The sequence below is a fragment of the Dictyostelium discoideum genome (assembly GCF_000004695.1).
Source record: "Dictyostelium discoideum AX4 chromosome 3 chromosome, whole genome shotgun sequence".
NCBI lineage: Eukaryota > Evosea > Eumycetozoa > Dictyosteliales > Dictyosteliaceae > Dictyostelium > Dictyostelium discoideum.
This window is the reverse complement of record NC_007089.4, coordinates 2,700,992-2,720,366: the sequence shown is the minus strand read 5'-3', so window position 1 is coordinate 2,720,366 and position 19,375 is coordinate 2,700,992. Positions and strand designations below refer to the sequence as shown.

The 19,375-nt window shown below is 23.3% G+C and overlaps 8 protein-coding genes across 8 annotated transcripts in view; 4 read left to right on the top strand and 4 right to left on the bottom strand.

The window, feature by feature from the left end:
* The window catches only part of DDB_G0279941 (hypothetical protein), a gene marked incomplete at both ends in the record, with an annotated part of 2,923 nt that extends 798 nt beyond the window's left edge, over positions 1-2,125 (top strand). Inside the window, one exon of the mRNA XM_636320.1 lies at positions 1-2,125. This exon is cut by the window's left edge and continues 382 nt beyond it. Coding sequence (XP_641412.1) covers positions 1-2,125 — 2,125 coding nt within the window.
* Positions 2,126-3,482: 1,357 nt separating this feature from the next.
* Positions 3,483-3,838, top strand: DDB_G0279939 (hypothetical protein; the record flags this gene model as incomplete). Its single annotated transcript, XM_636319.1, has 2 exons — positions 3,483-3,608; positions 3,800-3,838. 2 exons carry the CDS (start codon positions 3,483-3,485, stop codon positions 3,836-3,838), a joined length of 165 nt encoding a protein of 54 aa, XP_641411.1.
* Positions 3,839-4,245: 407 nt separating this feature from the next.
* Dd5P1 (inositol 5-phosphatase) lies at positions 4,246-7,171 on the bottom strand (the record flags this gene model as incomplete). The annotated part of the gene is made up of 2 exons (XM_636318.1): positions 4,246-6,672; positions 6,776-7,171. 2 exons carry the CDS (start codon positions 7,169-7,171, stop codon positions 4,246-4,248), a joined length of 2,823 nt encoding a protein of 940 aa, XP_641410.1.
* Positions 7,172-8,752: 1,581 nt separating this feature from the next.
* Positions 8,753-12,076, top strand: DDB_G0279937 (hypothetical protein; the record flags this gene model as incomplete). Its single annotated transcript, XM_636317.1, has 1 exon — positions 8,753-12,076. The coding sequence occupies one exon, from the start codon at positions 8,753-8,755 to the stop codon at positions 12,074-12,076; it is 3,324 nt and encodes a 1,107-aa protein (XP_641409.1).
* Positions 12,077-12,349: 273 nt separating this feature from the next.
* DDB_G0279935 (hypothetical protein) lies at positions 12,350-12,983 on the bottom strand (the record flags this gene model as incomplete). The annotated part of the gene is made up of 2 exons (XM_636316.1): positions 12,350-12,759; positions 12,881-12,983. The coding sequence occupies 2 exons, from the start codon at positions 12,981-12,983 to the stop codon at positions 12,350-12,352; spliced, it is 513 nt and encodes a 170-aa protein (XP_641408.1).
* Positions 12,984-13,260: 277 nt separating this feature from the next.
* On the bottom strand, positions 13,261-13,740 carry hspM (heat shock protein Hsp20 domain-containing protein; the record flags this gene model as incomplete). The annotated part of the gene is made up of 1 exon (XM_636315.1): positions 13,261-13,740. The coding sequence occupies one exon, from the start codon at positions 13,738-13,740 to the stop codon at positions 13,261-13,263; it is 480 nt and encodes a 159-aa protein (XP_641407.1).
* A 969-nt stretch (positions 13,741-14,709) lies between these two features.
* Positions 14,710-16,506, top strand: DDB_G0279933 (hypothetical protein; the record flags this gene model as incomplete). Its single annotated transcript, XM_636314.1, has 1 exon — positions 14,710-16,506. The coding sequence occupies one exon, from the start codon at positions 14,710-14,712 to the stop codon at positions 16,504-16,506; it is 1,797 nt and encodes a 598-aa protein (XP_641406.1).
* An 892-nt stretch (positions 16,507-17,398) lies between these two features.
* Positions 17,399-19,309, bottom strand: DDB_G0279931 (hypothetical protein; the record flags this gene model as incomplete). Its single annotated transcript, XM_636313.1, has 1 exon — positions 17,399-19,309. The coding sequence occupies one exon, from the start codon at positions 19,307-19,309 to the stop codon at positions 17,399-17,401; it is 1,911 nt and encodes a 636-aa protein (XP_641405.1).
* Between the last annotated feature and the right edge of the window lie 66 nt (positions 19,310-19,375).

The following is a 19,375-nucleotide window of genomic DNA, read 5'->3' as shown; positions in this document are numbered from 1 at the left end:
AGAAGATGATATTTTATGTAAAGTTACCGTACATAATCGTTCAACCGATAGAGAAGCAACCATTCATGTACTTCCACATCTTTGGTATCGTAATACTTGGTCATGGGGTTATTCAGATCGTCGTCCATATATTCATCGTCATACACATAATCAATTGGTTAGTGAAGAAGTTCATATTGGTAAAAGATATTATATCGTGGAAACATCTGATGCAGCAGCAGCAACAGGAAAAAAAGAAGATATTAATTATTTATTCACAGAGAACGATACAAATACTCAAAGATTATTTAATTATCCAAATAGTTCACCATATGTAAAAGATGGTATTAATAATTCAGTTGTTAATGGTTGGAAAGATTGTGTAAATGAAAAAAGTGGTACAAAAGTTGCAGCTCATTGTAAGAAATTATTGGGTCCAGGTGAATCTTATACTGTAAAGATTAGATTCTCACCAACAGAATTTCAAGAACAAGAAGCATTTACAAGCTTTGATTCAATTTTCACTAAAAGAGAACAAGAAGCCGATGAATTTTATGATAATGTTTTCAAGGCCAACCAAAGTGGTATCGATGGTATGAGTGAAGATTTAAAACGTATTCAAAGACAATCATTGGCAGGTTTACTATGGACCAAACAATATTATCACTTTGGTGTTGATATGTGGGCAAGAGGTGACCCAGCTCATCCAAGAGAGAAACCAGTTACTCGTAATAATCATTGGGATCATTTCTATGCAAACGATGTAATTTCAATGCCAGATAAATGGGAATTCCCATTCTTGGCTGCATGGGATTTAGCTTTTCAAATGATACCAATGATGTTATTAGATATTGAATGGACAAAACGTCAATTGATTCTAATTACTCGTGAATGGTATTCTCATTCAAGTGGTGCACTTTGCGCATATGAATGGGATTTTGGTGATGTAAATCCACCAGTACATGCATGGGCAACCTTGGAAGTCTATAAACATATAGAGAAAACAACCGGTGTTAAAGATATCGAATTTTTGGAGCAAATTTTCCATAAACTTTTATTAAATTTCACTTGGTGGGTCAATAAAAAAGATATCAAAGGTAATAACATTTTTGAAGGTGGTTTCTTAGGTCTTGATAATATTGGTGTATTCGATAGATCAACACCATTGAAAGATGGTGCTAAACTTCAACAAGCCGATGGTACATCATGGATGGCATTCTATAGTGCCAATATGTTGAAAATCTCCTTGATTTTAGCACGTGAAAGAAACTCTTATGAATCAATCGCCACTAAATTCCTCGAACATTTCATTAGCATTGCCAAGAGTATCACCTCAAAAACTGGTTTATGGAGTAATGAGGATGGTTTCTTCTTTGATTCAATCATTTCACCAGGTTCTCATCAACATCAACTCAAAGTCTATTCATTCGTTGGTTTAATACCATTGTTTGCTGCTGAAATTTTGGATTATGATACACTTCAAGCTTTACCAAAATTCAAAGAACGTTTGGATTGGTTCGTAAAGTATAGACCAAATTTAGTGAAAAACATTGCTCCATTCACTGCTTTGGGTCAAAATAAATCACGTTTACTCTCAATTGTAAATCGTGAGAAATTGGAATTAATCTTAAAGAAAATGTTGGATGAAGATTGGTTCCTCTCTGAAAATGGTATTAGATCATTATCAAAACATCACAAGGATCATCCATTCACTTTTGCTGAGATGGATGCTTGTGTTGGTTATGTACCTGGCGAGAGTGATGTTCATATCATGGGTTCAAATAGTAATTGGAGAGGTCCAGTTTGGTTTGCCGTAAATTATCTCATGATTCAATCACTTCGTACCTATCATGAATACTATGGTGATGAATTCCAAATTGAATATCCAACAAACTCTGGTAACCTCGTAACTTTGGATATCGTAGCCGATGATATCTCTAAACGTCTCATTAGTATCTTCCAAGAGAATCAAGATGGTACTAGAAAATTTGCTGGTGGTAAACCAATTTTCGCAAAAAAACATTGGAAAGATCATATATTGTTCAATGAATATTTCCATGGTGATAGTGGTGCTGGTCTTGGTGCTTCTCACCAGACTGGTTGGACTGCCTTGGTCGCCAAGTTAATTAATGAAATTAAAAAATAAAAAATTAAAAATTAAAAATTAAAAAATAAAAAATAATAAAATCTTAAAATTTTCTTTTCTTTATTTTTTTTTATTTTAATTTTTTTTATTTTTTTATTAAATTATAAAAAAGAAAAATTTTAAAAAATAGGTAAAGTAATTATTTCTCTTATAATTCAAATATCATTTTTTTTTTCAAGTCTTAAAAAAGAGTAGAATCAACTAAAAAAAAAAATTTTAGATGCAAAAGGTTTAAAAAAGGTTTTTTTGGAAAAAAAAATATTAATAAAATATTATGGAAATAATCGGATTGAATTAAAAAATGGGTTAAAAAAATATAGAAAAATAATGGAAATAATTTTTAAAATTTAATTCTCAAAAAAAAAAAAAAAATTTTATTTTTATTTTAGACCATTGTTTTTTTAAAAAATCCCTTAAATGATTATTTTTTAAAAATATTAAGTTACAAAACTAAATTTTAAAATATAATTAATCACAGGTAAAATAGGTTTTGGATACAAATGCATAAAAGAAATTGTCATTCTTCGTCTAACAAAAAGTTCTCATTGATTAATCGTAAGCGACCACCAGAGATATGAAGGTGTGTAAAAACATCGAAAAAACCGTTGAGTGTCTCGATTGAATAATTGAGACACAAAGCAAAAAAAAATCCTGATATCTGTCAAAAAGATAAATATCACAAACTAACATATCTCTGGCGGTTCGCGAACATTAAATCCAAAATACCTAAAAACCCTTTTTGATTGAAATTTTTAAAAAAATGATTTAATATTATTTATTTTTAATATTAATTTATAACATATAAAAATAGAGAACTCAAAAATACACAAAATGGTATAAAATATAAAAAAATGAATGTAATCGTTCTGTTTTAAGAATTTTTTTTTTTTTTTTTTTTTTTTTTTTTTTTTTTTTTTTTTTTTTTTTTTTTTTTTTTTTGGGTTTATTATTGTTCAAATAAGATTGTTTACTTTATAATTTTAATTTATTAAAATGACATTGATTTTAAATTTTTGTAAATTGCATTTTGGATAATTGGCAAAACTTTATTTTTTTATTTTGTTTGCTTTTTTAAAAAAATAATTTCAAACCTTAATCTATTTTTGGAATTAATATAAAAAAATATAAAATAAAAAAAGAATAGAAAATTTATTTAATCTTATGAATTCAAATAATAAATAAAAGTTTTAATGATATAAATAAAAAGTTATAAGAAATAATAATTATTTTTTTAATTTTTTTTTTCAAAAAAAAAAAAAAAATAAAAAAAAAATAAAAAAAATTATTTTGATTTTTTTTTAATTTTTTTAATTTTTTTTTTTTTTTTTATTTTACATATTCACATATAATAATAATAATGGCAGGAGGTCATCACGCACCATTTCACGTTTCAAAAGTACACAAACTCCTTTCAGTTGGTTTAGGTACAACTGTTTGGTTCTGGGTTTTCTACAGAGCAAAACAAGATTGGAGAACTTTCGTTGTGCGTACTATAATTATTTACCCAATTTTTCAACACACAACACACACACACAGTGATCATTTTCATGTTCATGCTCATTTACTAATTATTATTATTATATTATTATTATTATTATTATTATTATTATTATTATTATTATTATTATTATTATTATTATTGTTATTCATTAATATTATTTTTAAAAATTTTAGGGTGTAAATTATCCATGGGATCATATTGAAAAACATTAAATATAAATAAATACAAAATTTCAAGAAAAAAAAGGATTCAAGTTATTCTTTATTTCTGTATATAATAACGAAAAAAAAAGAAAAAAAAAAAAAATTAATTAATCAACCTAAATATTTAGCGATAAACTTGGTTTGAATCAAAAATAAAATTAAAATCAAAATAAAACAAAATAAAATCAAAAAAAAAAAAAAAGTTATACCAAAGTAACAAATCTATTTTTTATTATTATTTCTTTTTTATTTTATTAAATAAGATAAAGTTTATAAAAAAAAAAAAAAAAAATGAGAGGAGAGAGAGAATAATGGTTTTTTTTAAGTATTGGTTCAGTTTATTTTATTTTTACTTTTTAATTATTTATTATTCATTATTATTGATTATTCATTATTATTGATTATTATTATTATTATTATACACTTCTTCTTAATTGACTAGATTGTCTTTCTAATGGAGGACGAATATTATCATCAACACCATCAGCATTATTACTATTATTACTGGTATTATTACTGGTATTATTGTTATTATTATTATTATCGTTAATTGTTGTTACAGATGAAGTTGAAATTGATGATTGCGATTGAATGATAGCATTATCATTCATTGTCAAATCATCCAACTCTATACTTGCAGTTGATAAACCACGAGAAAGATATTCTCTAAGTTGAACTGGTTGATTATTTGGTAATGGTTTAATTGTTTGAGTAGTGGTCGTTGTTGTAGTTGTAGTCGTGGTAGTTGTTGTAGTTGTTGTAGTTGGTTGTGGTGGTAATTGTTGAGATTGTAGAGATGGTTGAGGTTGTTGGTAATTTTTAATTGGGGTTAGTATTGGTGTTGAAGTATTTGAATTTGGTTCAGATACTGCAGAACCATTATTATTAATATTGGCATTATTAGTATAACCAATATTATTATTATTATTATTATTATTATTATTACTTGAATTGTTATTATTTGAATTATTATTATTATTTAAATAATTTTTTGGTGGTAATGGTGGAGTTGAATTATTAGCACTACTGCCACTACCGCCAACACTAGTATTATTATTATTATTATTATTATTATTATTATTATTATTATTATTATTATTATTATTATTATTATTAATTTGTGGTATTGGTAAAGGTAATGATTGTTGATAAAATTTAAAAGTATCAGGAGTTGATTTACCTAATAGATTTGGAGAGATTTTTAATTTTGAATCAGAAATTTGTTGATAAACAATATGAATTGAACCAAATAGGGTACCAGCTGGTAAACCATTTCTAGTGATTCTAGTTTTAAAAGCAAAAGGTTCCTTTTGAAAGCCAATACCCAGAGGAACTGCAGCATGACCAATGGATTTATCATCGTGATAAAATGTAAGAAAGAGATGTTGAGTTTCTAAAAAGTTTTGTCTTTCAATGATTGGAGTGATTGGTGGTAAATCGCCCCAAATTGGATTTCTATTTTTGTAGGCATGAGGGGTAGTGATTTCGGTGGCTATGAAAGCAGAGGAATTGAAAACGATATAGGCATCGGGTGCCCTCTCCTCATTGTCAACCATATCCAAACACTCTGCACGTAAATCGTTGAATAGGATTTGACAAATTTGTTTCTTAACATTGGAGCAACTGCTACTATTGGGCGAACAGGGCATTCTAACGTACGATTCATAGACCCCATACACTGGCACATGATCACTAGTAGTGATCCTATTGGCAGAGTTGTATTCCAAGCAAATGATATCATGAGAGTAGGGTAGCTTCTTATGGAGAATACGATCACACCAACTGGGTATACGTTGCTTCTCCTCGGTGTATTGATTCTCCACTCCTCTGAGGGTTTTATAAGTTGGGAGGAATCCGACTGGCTCTTCTTTAAAGCCTATGAAAACTTTCTCTTGATTTCTTTGTTGATTCAATTGATCGTGTTGTAATAGTTTTCTAATGTTTTTACTCTTTATATGCATTAGCACCTCCTCTCTAAATAAGCCACCACCAATACGATAGTTTAAATCACCCATCCAAAATACATAATTATATTGATTTAAAATGTCCAATTCCTTATTACCAATTTTAATGCCTTTGATGATATCTTTATAATTTGAATTTCTTTGTTCAATCTTTTCTTGATGTGCTGCAAAATGTGAAGACATAAAACAAAATGATGTTTCCCACCATGACAATGATATACATGTTCCACCTTTATTACCATACATATTACCAATACCTGTACCAATTGATGCTTTCTCAATATAATTAATCTTATAATAATGTTGTTTCTTTGCAAATATAATAATTCTCATTTTAACTAATGATGTACTTTCAACTTTATAATAATCATGTCCTAAATGTTCTGATAATGTACCAAACCAATCTTCTTGACATTCTGAATATTGTTGTTGTGATTGATTTTGTTGTTGTGGTTGTTGTTGTGCTTGTGCCTGTTGGGGTTGTGGTTGAGGTTGTTGTTGTGGTTGATTTAATTGGGTTTGTTTATGTTTTGATTTTAATGGAGTATATTCACATTCTTGAACACCAATAACATATAAATCATATGGTTTTGATTTTGGTATCCAACTATTTAATAAACCTTCATTAATTGGTGGTGGCGCATCACCCATATTCCAGGTTGAAATAAATATACTAATCTTTTCATATTGAGCTTTTTCCTCAACATCTTCTTCGCCACTTAATGGTGTTGGTGGCATAATTTTATTATTCCATGTCATCCATATTAATTCATAAAAACATTCTCTTCTTTCTGTATTTAAAAAATATAATTTCATTTCTTTTTTTTTACTCCTTCTAAAAACTATTAATTCTTTATTATCTTTTTTATCTTTTGTAATCTAATTTTTTTAAAAAAATTATTAAACCGTATATGTTAATATATGTTTAATTATTATTAAAAAAAATAAAAAAATAAATATATATAAACTATTAATTACTCACTTTTTCAATTTCAGAAATTAAATATTTCTTTATATTTTTTTTATTCCCACGTTTTGATAATTTAAAAATTGTCAAACTTTTATCTTTTAAATTAACTAATAATGTCCTATTTTTTTCTTTTTTTTTAATTGAAAATTCAAATTGATTCTCTGTAATATTCTTTTTTATAGATTTATAATAATTTTCCAAATCAAGTAAATTTTTAACTTTATTATTCATTCCATTACTACTATTTAATTGATTTTGTTGTAGTGATGGTGATTGTGATGGTGATGGTGATGATTGTGATTGTGATGATGATTGATTATTATTTCTTTCTTCAATATTACCACTACCACTTAATTTATTAAAATTGACTTGAGGTGTCATTGAACCTGCTCTACCTCTTAATACCATGGTATTTTATTTTTATTTATTTATTTTTGAAAAAAAACAAATTAAAAAAAAATAAAAAATAAATTAAAAAATAAAATTATATTATCATATGTGTGTTTGATTGAACTTGATACTGTTGAGTTGTTTTTTTTTTTTTTTTTTTCTAATTTTATTTAATAATATTAGTATTTATTTTATAATAATTTAATAAATTTTAAATTAATATCAAAAAAAACAAAATAAAATAAAAATAAAATATAAAATAATAAAAAAAACAAAAAAAAAACAATAACAATTATTTGTTTATTTTTAAGTACTTTTATTATTGTGATATTGTTATTATTGTGGGTGTGCTAGTAGTGGTGGGAATGTGGTGTGAGTTATGTGAGTGTGTGTAGTGTGTATGTGTGCGTCTGTTAGGAGTGGTAAGAATATGTGGACTTGTAATTCAAACCACAATAAAAATAAACCCTATATTATTATTTTTATTATTATTATTTTTATTATTTTTATTATTTTTATTATTATTATTATTATTATTATTATTATTATTATTATTATTATTATTATTATTATTATTATTATTATTATTATTATTATTATTATTATTATTATTATTGTTGAAATAATAAAACGATAATTTATTGAAAATATTTGATAATTATTTTATATCAGTGTGAGATTTTAAAATAAATAAAATTAAAATTAAAATGGATTTGTATTATCTAATCAAAATATTTTGATTTAATGATACAGATATAAATAAATATATTTACAATTGTTGGTTTATTTAAAAATATAATTATACAATTAAACAATAATTATTATTATTTTTATTATTATTACAATCAAATCAGATTTTTGGGGAAAAGTTTTTTTTTTTTTTTTTTTTTTTTTTTTTTTTTCAAAGTCTTTTTTGATTGCAAAGATATTTCCAATTTTCAAAAAAAAAAAAAAAAATTAAAAAAATTATCGTTCAACGGTATGGAAAAAAAAAAAAAAAAAAAAAAAAAGAAAGAAAAAAAAAGAAAAAAAAAAAAAAGTAAAGCATTGTACAATTTATTTACACTATTAATTCTTTTTTTTTTATTTTTATTATTTATTTTTTTTTTTTTTTATTTTTTTATTATTTTTTTTTTTTTAAAATAAAAAAAATAAAAAAATTAATAAAAAATAAAAATTATTTGGTATAAAGTTTATTTATTAACTTTCAATTCCACCACACAAATATAAATATTTTTATTCAAAAAGCCCTTTTTTTTTTTTTTATTTTTTTTTTTTTTTTCCCCAATTTCTTTTCTTGTTCAAAAAAAAAAAAAAAAAAAAAAAAAAAAAAAAGGTTAGATTTTATTTAATTAAAATAAAATTTTTTTTTTTAAATTAAATTCCCATTTTTTATTTTTTTATTTTTTAATTTTTTTTTAAAATTAAATATATTTTATTTTATTTTTTTTTTTTTTTTTATTTTTGTTTTTTTTAATTTTTAATCTAAGGTGCCACCTTGCATTTTCTTTTTTTTTCTAAAAAATCATTTACAATTTGGAACATACGAAAGCTCGTTTCTTTTTTTTTTTTCCTCTTCACAATATATAACTATAAAAAATGTATCTTTATAATGAAGTCAATAATAATAATAGGAATAATAATAATTTAAATAACGATTCACAAAATAAGAATCCGTATATTCAATCTTTTATTCCTTCATATTCATTAGATACAAATAAAAATAAAAATAACAATAATAATAGTAATAATGATAATAATAATTATAATAATAATAATAATAATATAAATCATGTAAACTATAATAATAATATAAATGTTAATAATATAAATAACAATAATAATAACAACAGGAGTTCAGTTGAATATAAAAGTAACTCAAGTAATGTAAATAGTAATAGTAATAGTAATAGTAATAATAATAATAATTTTAATAATAATAATAATGATAATATACCTTATTATCAACCATATCATCATCAACAACAACTATATGATCAATATAGGTCACCACCGCCTCCTTATCCTTCACATAATTTACAACCAATCTCACCACTACCACCACCACAACAACAACAACAACCACCAACCTATCAAAATAATTATATTGTACCACAACCACAACCACAAACTCAACAACAATCTTATCAAGCACAATCATATAGACAACAAAGATCACATTCATTACCAACTTCACCACAATTAATTGTAAATCAAACAAATTATAATTATAACCAAAGAAATATAAATAATACCAACAACAACCACAACACCAATAACATCAATAATAATACCAATAATACCAATAATAACAACAACAACAACAACAACAACAACAACAACAATAATAATAATAATAATAGTAATTTAAATAAAAGTAATAGTTCATTTAAAAAAATGTCAGAAGATTTATCAAAAGATATTGGATACATATTAAATGATATTTATAAAGAGTATAGAGAATCTACATCTTTATCTTCATCATCATCTTCAAACGCTCCATTATATTCTTCTTCATCATCCTCTTCATTAAATTCATCATTAAATTCAACAACAATCAATAAAACAAATAATCAATTAAATAAAAGTAGTAGTAGTAACAACAACAATAATAATAATAATTTACATTCAGAAGCAATTATATCAGAAGGTTGTATGTTTTATAATGTATTGATAATGGGTGAACCAAAAGGTAATGTTAATGATAATAGATGGTTAGTACAAAGGGGTCAATTTCTATTCAATCATTTAGCACAAGATTTAGAAGAAGTTGATGTATTGGATCTAAAGAGATTAATATTAAATATTGATATTAGATTATTGGATGATAGTAATTCGCTTAGATATGGATTCAAATTACGTACACCAAACAATTCAATCGCTCATTTCCTTTGGACAACCGATGCAAAACAGTGTATAATGTGGTTAGTTTCAATTGGTAATTACACTTTAAATTTCAATCAAGAGAAAGAATCTGAAATGATTAATCAAATCTTGGAAATCTCTCAACCTGAATCAAAACCAAAGAAAATCTTAAACTCAACATCATCACCAAGATTGCAATCCCTGTCAGCTAATTTACAATCATTATCGGATACTCTAGAATATAGCATTGCTGCAGGCGATAATGAAATTGGTAAAATTGAAGAAATCGATTTTGACAATCTTTTAAAAAAAGGTTTAGATATTTTCAAATCTGATTCACAAAAGAAAACCCTTAAATCGATATCAAAGAATTTAGATAAAAAAGATCAAATCATTGATAACATTTCAAATCTATTATTAAATCAAGAATTTGAATTAGGTAAATCATTTTCATCTTTAGTATTTGCAATTGAGGATAGAATTATTGCAAATGGTGTTACTATTGGTGATGATAATGATAATAATAATAATAATAATAATAATAATAATAATAATAATAATAATGCTGATGGTGAACAACAAGATAATAATTCAAGAATTACAAATGAAAAGATTGCAACAGATATTAATAATATAATTTATGAATATACTCAAACTATTTTACATAAAATGCCAGAGTTAAGAACTACAGAACAAAGAATTCAATATACTAGATTAGCAGTTGAGAAATCAGTTTACTCTTTTATTTATCAAATTATTTTATCATTATACACTCATAAATATTCATTAGATGATGAAACTTTTTCAAGTAAAGTTGGTCAATTATTAACAATTACAACTATTCATATTGGTATACCTCAACAATTTTGGTTATTAGATAATTCTGATTCATTATCACCAATTTTATTAAATACAAGTAAAGATGATATTACAAATTATAATAATAATAATGTCGACGAGGAAATAAATAATAATAATAATAATAATAATAATAATAATAATAATAATAATAATAATAATAAAAATATTGATGATATTGAAGAAAGTATACCACCATATCAAAATAGTATTGATATTTTAAAGAAATTATCATCATTTACAACACCATCAGAGAAATTAGAATGTATTGAACATAGTATTGATGCAATCTCTGAATCTGTTAGAACTTATTGGTTAAATAAAGCAACAACAACATCATCATCATCATCATCATCACAATTAAAGAAAAAGAATAATAAAAAAATTCCACAAATTAGTGCAGATGAATTATTACCAATTTTTTCATATGTTATAATTAAATCAAATATAACAAATTCATTATCAGAGTGTATGTTTATTCAAGATTATGCAGATTTTTCACAATGTTCACAAAAACAACAATATTGTTTAACAACTTTTGAAGCAGCTTTAAGAAATACTTTAGATTGGACTATTGATGGTTTATTAGAAGATGCTTCTAAAAAATTTGATGAATTTAAAAGAAATGATCAAATACAACAACAACAATTACAACAAGAAGAAAAACAAAATCAACAACAACAACAATTACAACAACAACATTCACCAAATAAAAAAAGATCTTCAACAATTTCAACATCAACTTCTTTACCAAACTCTTTAGCTACTTCTCCAACAAATGCATTATCACCTTCAATGTTATCAAATGTTGGTGAATTATTAAATACTCATAAAGAAAATAATAATAATAATAATAATAATAATAACAACAATAGTAATGGTAATAGTAATGGTAATGGTAATGGACATAGTAGATGTAATAGTACAAATAGTAATGGTGGTGGTATTGTTGGTAATATTAGTCATAGTAGAAATAATAGTAATACAAGTAACATATCAAAAACATTTTCCTCATCATCATTATCAATATTGGATATTGATTTATCAATACCAACTACAACCACCACAAGTAATAATAGTAATGGAAATAACACATTACCTTTAATTGATCATATGGATTTGGCTTTGTCACCAACAATTTCAACATCAAAAACTAATAATATAATTAATATAATTGACTTTGATGATTTAAATAATTAATAATGAGAGAGAAAGAGAGGAAGAGAGAGGGAGAGAGAGGGAGAGAGATACATATACAATATATAAATAAAATATAATCATTCCTATTTCAATATATAGGCGCGAATTTAAAAAAAAAAAATATATTTTTGTAAACAATACTTATTCACACACTTTTTCCATTTTTTTTTATTTTTTTTATTTTATTTTATTTTATTTTTTTTACTAGATTAAAAAGAATCTTGGAAATTTTTTAAAATTCCAAAAAAAGACAGGAAAAAATTAAATTATGAATTATAGTTTATTAGTTTCTTTTTTAATTTCATTTGAAATTAGTTCTAATTTTGTAGCATTTTTACAATGAATTTTAAATTCATCAGTTGTTGGACACTTTTGAATCATAAATAATACAGAGGCAGATTTAGTTTTACCATCTTTTTTAACAAGTGAATATTGTTCAACTTCAGGTGTACCTTCTATTAAATTTGATATATCAACAATAACACTACCAATGAAATCATCACTACCAATTATATCATGATCAAATAATTCTAATTGAATTTGGGTAACATATTTTGGTACCCAATAAGCTTCTGAATAACTCCAATGTGGTTCTAATGTTTTATTACATACTGTTGTCTTTAATAACCATTTAACCTTATTTGGTGTTTTAGTTTCATCTAAATATCCAACTTTACAATACCCTTTTTTTTTTTATTTTTTGGTTTTTATTTTTATTTTCACATAACTATTAGTATATTAAAAACTAAAAATTCCCAAAAAAAAAAATTAAAAAAAAATTAAAAAAAAATAAAAAAAATTTACCATCTGCCAAACCATTAGAATCATATGCTTCAAGAATTTTTCCACTAACAATTGTAAAACAAAGTATATTATAGTCTTCTTCTCTATTACTTTTTTTAACCATTTTATTTGTTTGTTTTGAGTTGTTAATTTTTTTTTTTTTTTTTTTTTTTTTTTTTTTTTTTTTTTTTTTTTTTTTTTTTTTTTTTTTTTTTTTTTTTTTTTTTTTTTTTTTTTTTTTTTTTTTTTTTTTTGAAAAACAACTTGCACTTTCAAAGAATTTTAAAAAAAAAGAAATCAAAAAAAAAAAAATAAAAAATAAAATAAAATAATTATTATAATTAAAATTTTTGGTGAATGTAATATATATTACATACTTAAATTGATTTATTTAAAATTATTTAATTTATTTGGATTTTAATATTATTTGAAAGGTTAGTTTTTCTTACAGTAATTGTTAATAGACCATCCTCGAATTGAGCATTAATTGTACTTAAATCTAATTGATAAAATACTGGTGATAAATCTAAATATTTTTCAAAGTGGCCAAAAGATCTTTCTGAAATAAACTTTTTATCATTTGTTTTTGATGATTTATTATTATTATTATTACTATTATTATTATTATTATTATTATTATTATTATTATTATTATTATTATTATTATTATTATTATTATTATTATTATTAGAAGATGATGATGAATCATCATCTTCTTCTTCTATCATTGGTTTATCATCATTATTAATTTGTAAGTTATTTTTGTTGTTGTTGTTCATTGATTTATATTTTTCACCTTGAATACATAATAATGAATCTTTGATTTCAATTTTAATATCATTCTTATTGACACCTGCTAATTCAAAATTCAATACAAACATATCATCTGTTACGTGTTACATCCATATCTGCTATGATTTCCATTCTATCATTAACAAAACTTTGGCTTTTATTATTATTATTAATTTCATTAAAAATATCATAAAGAGTTGCCATTTGTTTGATTATTTATTTTATTTTATATTTTATATTTTATTACAATTTAATTAATTTGTTGTGTTTCTTAGTTTAGAATAAAATTAAAAAAAAAAAATTGGGAAAAATTCATTGTATTTATAATGTTTGTGAGCATTGTATATCTTATTTAAAATTTTATAAAATCTAAATTTTTATTTATTTGGTTTCAATTGAAATTTAAGAATTTTTTCAATTAAAACCATTGAAAAAAATCTTAAATTTCAAATAAAATTTTGAAAAAAAAAAAAAAAAAAAAAAAAAACAAAATAAAAATAAAAAAAAAATAAAAATAAAAATAAAAATAAAAATAAAAATAAAAATAAAAAAAAAAATAAATTAAAGGTTAATTAAATAACTTTGATTTATTTTAGAAATTTAATTTAAAAAAAAATGAAAATAAAATTATTTTCTATAAAAAAAAACTGAAAAATCTATTCTAAAATAAATAAAATAAATTATTTTTTGATTTAGTATACTAAATTAAATTAATTAAATTAGTATACTAAATTATTTTTTGATTTAGTAAATTAGTATCATTAGTTTTATTAGTAACCCAAATATATAAAAAAGAAAAAAACAGTTTTAAAATAAAAAATAAGGTTGACCAAATAATAAAATTTTAGCATTAAATTAAAGTAGTTATATGCACACTAGTGGGTTGGTTGTTTTTTTTTTTTTTTACTTTTATTATTTTTATTTTCCTAAATAAAAAAAGATTTTTTTAATTTGGCACTATGTGTTTTTTTTTTTTGTTAAAAAACAAAAAAAAAAAAATTTAATTTTTTTTTTTTTTTTTTTTTTTTTTTTTTTATATTTTTCTCTAATTTTAAAAAATGAAAATAATAAATAAATTTGATGAAGAGAATAATTTTCTATTTAGTATTTGGAGAAATAAATTTTTAAAAAATTATATAATAAATTATATTAGATATTTAAATAAGAGTTTTAAAATTACAATAAATTCAAAAGAAAGACTAATAAATTTTAAATTTAGAGAGTTTATAAAACATTTATTTTATGATACAAATGAAAAGTTTTCATATGGAAATATACCACCAAATGTTATATATTTGGAATTTAGTTATAAATTCAATCAGCCAATATTACAAGGTTCAATTCCATCAAGTGTTGAATCTATTAAATTTGGTTCAGATTTTAATCAACCAATTGTTAAAGATACACTTCCTTTAGGTGTTAAAAAATTAGAATTTGGACTTTATTTCAATCAACAATTATTAGCAGATTCAGTTCCTCCAAGTGTAGAATTTTTATCATTAGGTCATAATTTTGTTCAACCATTATCAAAAGAGTTTTTTAATAGTTTACCAAATCTTAAATCTTTAACATTTAGTGCAAATTTCAATCAACCAATAGCATCTGGTTTAATTCCATCAAGTGTTAAAACTTTAATATTACCTTTTGAATATAATCAACAATTGTTGGTTGGATCAATTCCATTGGGTGTTGAAAATTTGAAATTTGGTGATAAATTTAAAAGAAATATACCATTTGAAATAATACCACCAAGTGTTAAATCATTAGATTTGGGTTTAAATTTTAATCAAAGATTACTACCAAATTCTATACCATCAACTATTAAATCTTTAAAAATTGGTGACGACTTTAATTTTCCATTACTTTTTGGTTCCATTCCAAATGGTGTTAAATCTTTAACATTTGGAAATAGTTTTAATCAAGTTTTATCGGTTGGTTTAATTCCAAACACTGTTGAAACATTAACATTTGGTTGGGATTTTGCACAAGAGCTATCAATTGGTTCCATTCCATCAAGTGTTAAAACTTTGATATTCTCACCTGCTGGAATTCTAAAAAATTTAATTTCTGGTATAATTCCATCAAGTGTTGAAACATTAACATTTCAATCTCGTTTCAATCCAAATTTATTAATTGGAACAATTCCATCAAGTGTCGAAACATTATCATTCAAAGGTTATTTCAATTATCGATTATTACCTGGTTTAATTCCATCTAGTGTTAAAACATTGGATTTAGGTCAACTCTTTAATCAACCATTAGTGGAAGGATCAATTCCTTCAAATGTTGAATCATTAACATTTGGAATTTGCTTCAATCAACCTTTATCACCTGGTATAATTCCATCTAGTGTTCTTCATTTAACATTTGGTAAAAATTTCAATCAACCTATACCAGAGGGTGTAATCCCTTCCAATGTCAAATCATTAACATTTGGTGAATGCTTTGACCAACCATTGGAAATAAATTCAATACCTTCAAATTTAAAATCATTAACTTTTGGATGTAATTTTAATAGAGAATTAAATCAAGTTTTACATTTATCAAACACCACTATTGAAACATTAACATTTGGTCTTAAATATAATAAACCATTATTACCAAATTTAATTCCACCCACTGTTAAATCTTTAACATTTGGAGAAGAATTCAATCAACCAATATCACCTAATTCAATTCCATCAAGTGTTGAATATTTAAAATTTGGTTCAAAATTTAACCACTACTTATCTCTAGATTCAATTCCACCAAATATTAGATCATTAATATTTAAATCTCCTAACCAAGACCTATTATTAACAGATTCAATTCCTTCAAGTGTCCAATCTTTAAAAATTGGTTGGCCCCTTAAATAAAAAAATAATTGTAAAAATAAAAAAATTTAAACAAAAAAAAAAAAATTAATACATATACATTTCATTCATGGGAAAGTGGAATTATAATGATTACAAAGGCTTTTGGTAGTGCTTAGAAATATTTAGATCTATACCTTTTATATTTGATTGTTTTTTTGATTTCTATTAAAGGAGGTGTTTCCTGGTTTTAGTATTTAAACTTTTCCTTAATGGAAAGAATTTTATAATTATAGGATAAATTTTTTATGACTTTTTTTTTTTTTTTAATAACATCACTCAATTTGAGTGTGTTCTAGGAGAGTTTATTTGTATTTTTTTTTTTTTTTTTTTTTTTTTTTTTTGTTATTCTTATTTTTATTATTATTATTATTATTATTATATTATTATTATTATTATATTATTATTATTATTATTATTATATTATTATTATTATTATTAATGTTATAATTTTTTTTTTTTTTTTTTTTTTTTTTTAAGAGTAGTTGGTGTTATATGAGCAGTATGGTATGAAGTGTTCCCGGATGTTTATGGTCATGAGTTTCGAGTTCCAGTTGTGGCTGAATTTTTCGAGTCTTCTTTTTATTGATGCGGTTCGAATGATTGAAAATTTTATGACCTCAGCTACCAATTTTCAATGGAAATGTAATAAAGCTTGTTAGCTTTATAAATATATATAATTAATAATTATATAATTGAATAATACTTTGTTATCTTTATTTAATATTAGTTTATATTTATAATATTCAATATTGTTAATAAAATTATTCTTTAGTATTTATATTATTTATAATGAGTTGACAGTATTATTATTATATTATTTAAATGTGTGTCAACTATAATTAGTAATGTAATATGCATATTTAATATCTATTAATTTTATAGAGTAACTTTATTACATATCCCCCCCTTTTAGTTGAAAAAAATTTTTCAATCTTTTAATATAAAACACATCATGATTTTTAATATTATCCAATACTAATTTGAATTTTAAATCGCTAACTCTCTCATGTACTTTGAAAAGACCTTCCCAAGATTTATTGAGCTTTACTGGACCAACAGTGGATTGTAAATAGACATAATCTCCTACTTGAATATTTGAACGAGAAACTTTTTTATTAATTTGTGATAATTGGTCTTTACCAAGATTATCCTTAATGAGACAAGGACGTTTGAAGTTATTATTTACAATTTGGGCGAAATTATGAGCAAAATCTAATCTTGATAAATTTGTACATGGATTTCTTATTAATGGTTGAATTGAGGTTATTTGTGATTTAATTATTGAATTCTCTGTTTGATTTAATGATATTGATTTTAATGGTAAATTTGATGTTATTGGTGAATCTATTGGTTCTTGGAATAAGAATTCTGGAATATCGTAATCTATTGGTAGTTGTTCTTCAATAGTTGGACACGATTTGATTGATAGTATATGATGAGAATTAAAATTTTCAATTAAATGATCAGTATCTGTTAATAATTCTGATTTTGATGATTTATTATTATTATTATTATTATTATTATTTGAATAATCAGATACTGTTTTAAATATAGTTTGTATACATGGTTGGGTTTCTTTAGATATTAATTTGGTACCAACATTGAATTCAAGATTCTTAATGATCATTTCTTTAAAATCAATGACTAAATTTAATCCAATTATTGTATCAATGCCAAATATACAATCAATTGATGTATCATTATCTTTAACAACATTAACTTTAACTCTAGCCAATGCTTTACCTAATTTAATTGTTGTGTTACTTATTCCAATGATTTTGATTTCATTATTTGATGCTGATTTAACAGAATATTGTTTATTTTCAATCTTTAATTTTAACTTTTTAGCAATACTTTCCCAAACAATAGTAAGTGATGAACCAGTATCAATCAAACCTCTAACATTTTTATTATTTATTAATAAAGCTGCATTCATACTATCTATTCCAATTGAATTAATTGTACTATTATTGACCATTGTAATTGAATTAGTTCTATTATTGTAATTGTTATTATTATTTTTATCTTTTGACCAACACTCTTGAATTACATGACCTTTCTTTTTGCAATATTTACAAAATTTTGTGATTGAATTTACTTGATTTTGTGGTGCTTTATAAGGGGATGATTGTGGTGACATTTGTGGTGATCGATTATAATATTGATTTTTAAAAATTGGTGTTGAAATTTCTTCAGATTCAATTGATTGTTGTTCGTTTTGAGATGTAACATATTGAGGGGATGTTGAAGAATAACCAGAACCCGAACCTAGATATCTTTGATTACCAAATTCTTGCAACGTCTTTGCAACTAATTGACCAGTGTACATTGATCTACCTTTGATACGAATTGAACCATCTTCACAAGACTTTGCAATATCTATTGCTCTTTTTAATGATTTTGGTGCACATTTTGTAATTTCAATACCCAATTCAGTGCCAACAGCTGAATAAAACAATTGTATTTTAAACTTTTCTGAAATATCAACTGCTGAACATTTTGATAGAAATTTACCAATTAATATATCTAATGTATTGTATTTATATTCTCCCAACTTTGTTAATTCTGTTAAATCATCACTATCACCAATATCAAAAGCATCTTTAAGATCTTCAATTATCTCCATTGCTGTTAAGTTTGTATCCAATGTTGCGGCATATTCCAATGCATTGTTTCTTAGTTTTCTAATAATATCAGCTTTCGATATTTCCTCGCCATGAATTAGTAAGAGTAAGTGTTTGAATTTACGAAATGATAAACCTTTTCCATCGCCCGAAAAAATTATGTTTTCATTATTATTCATATTTTTTTTTTTTTTTTTTTTTTTTTTTTTTTAAAATTTTTTTTTTTTTTTTTTTTTTTTTAAGAT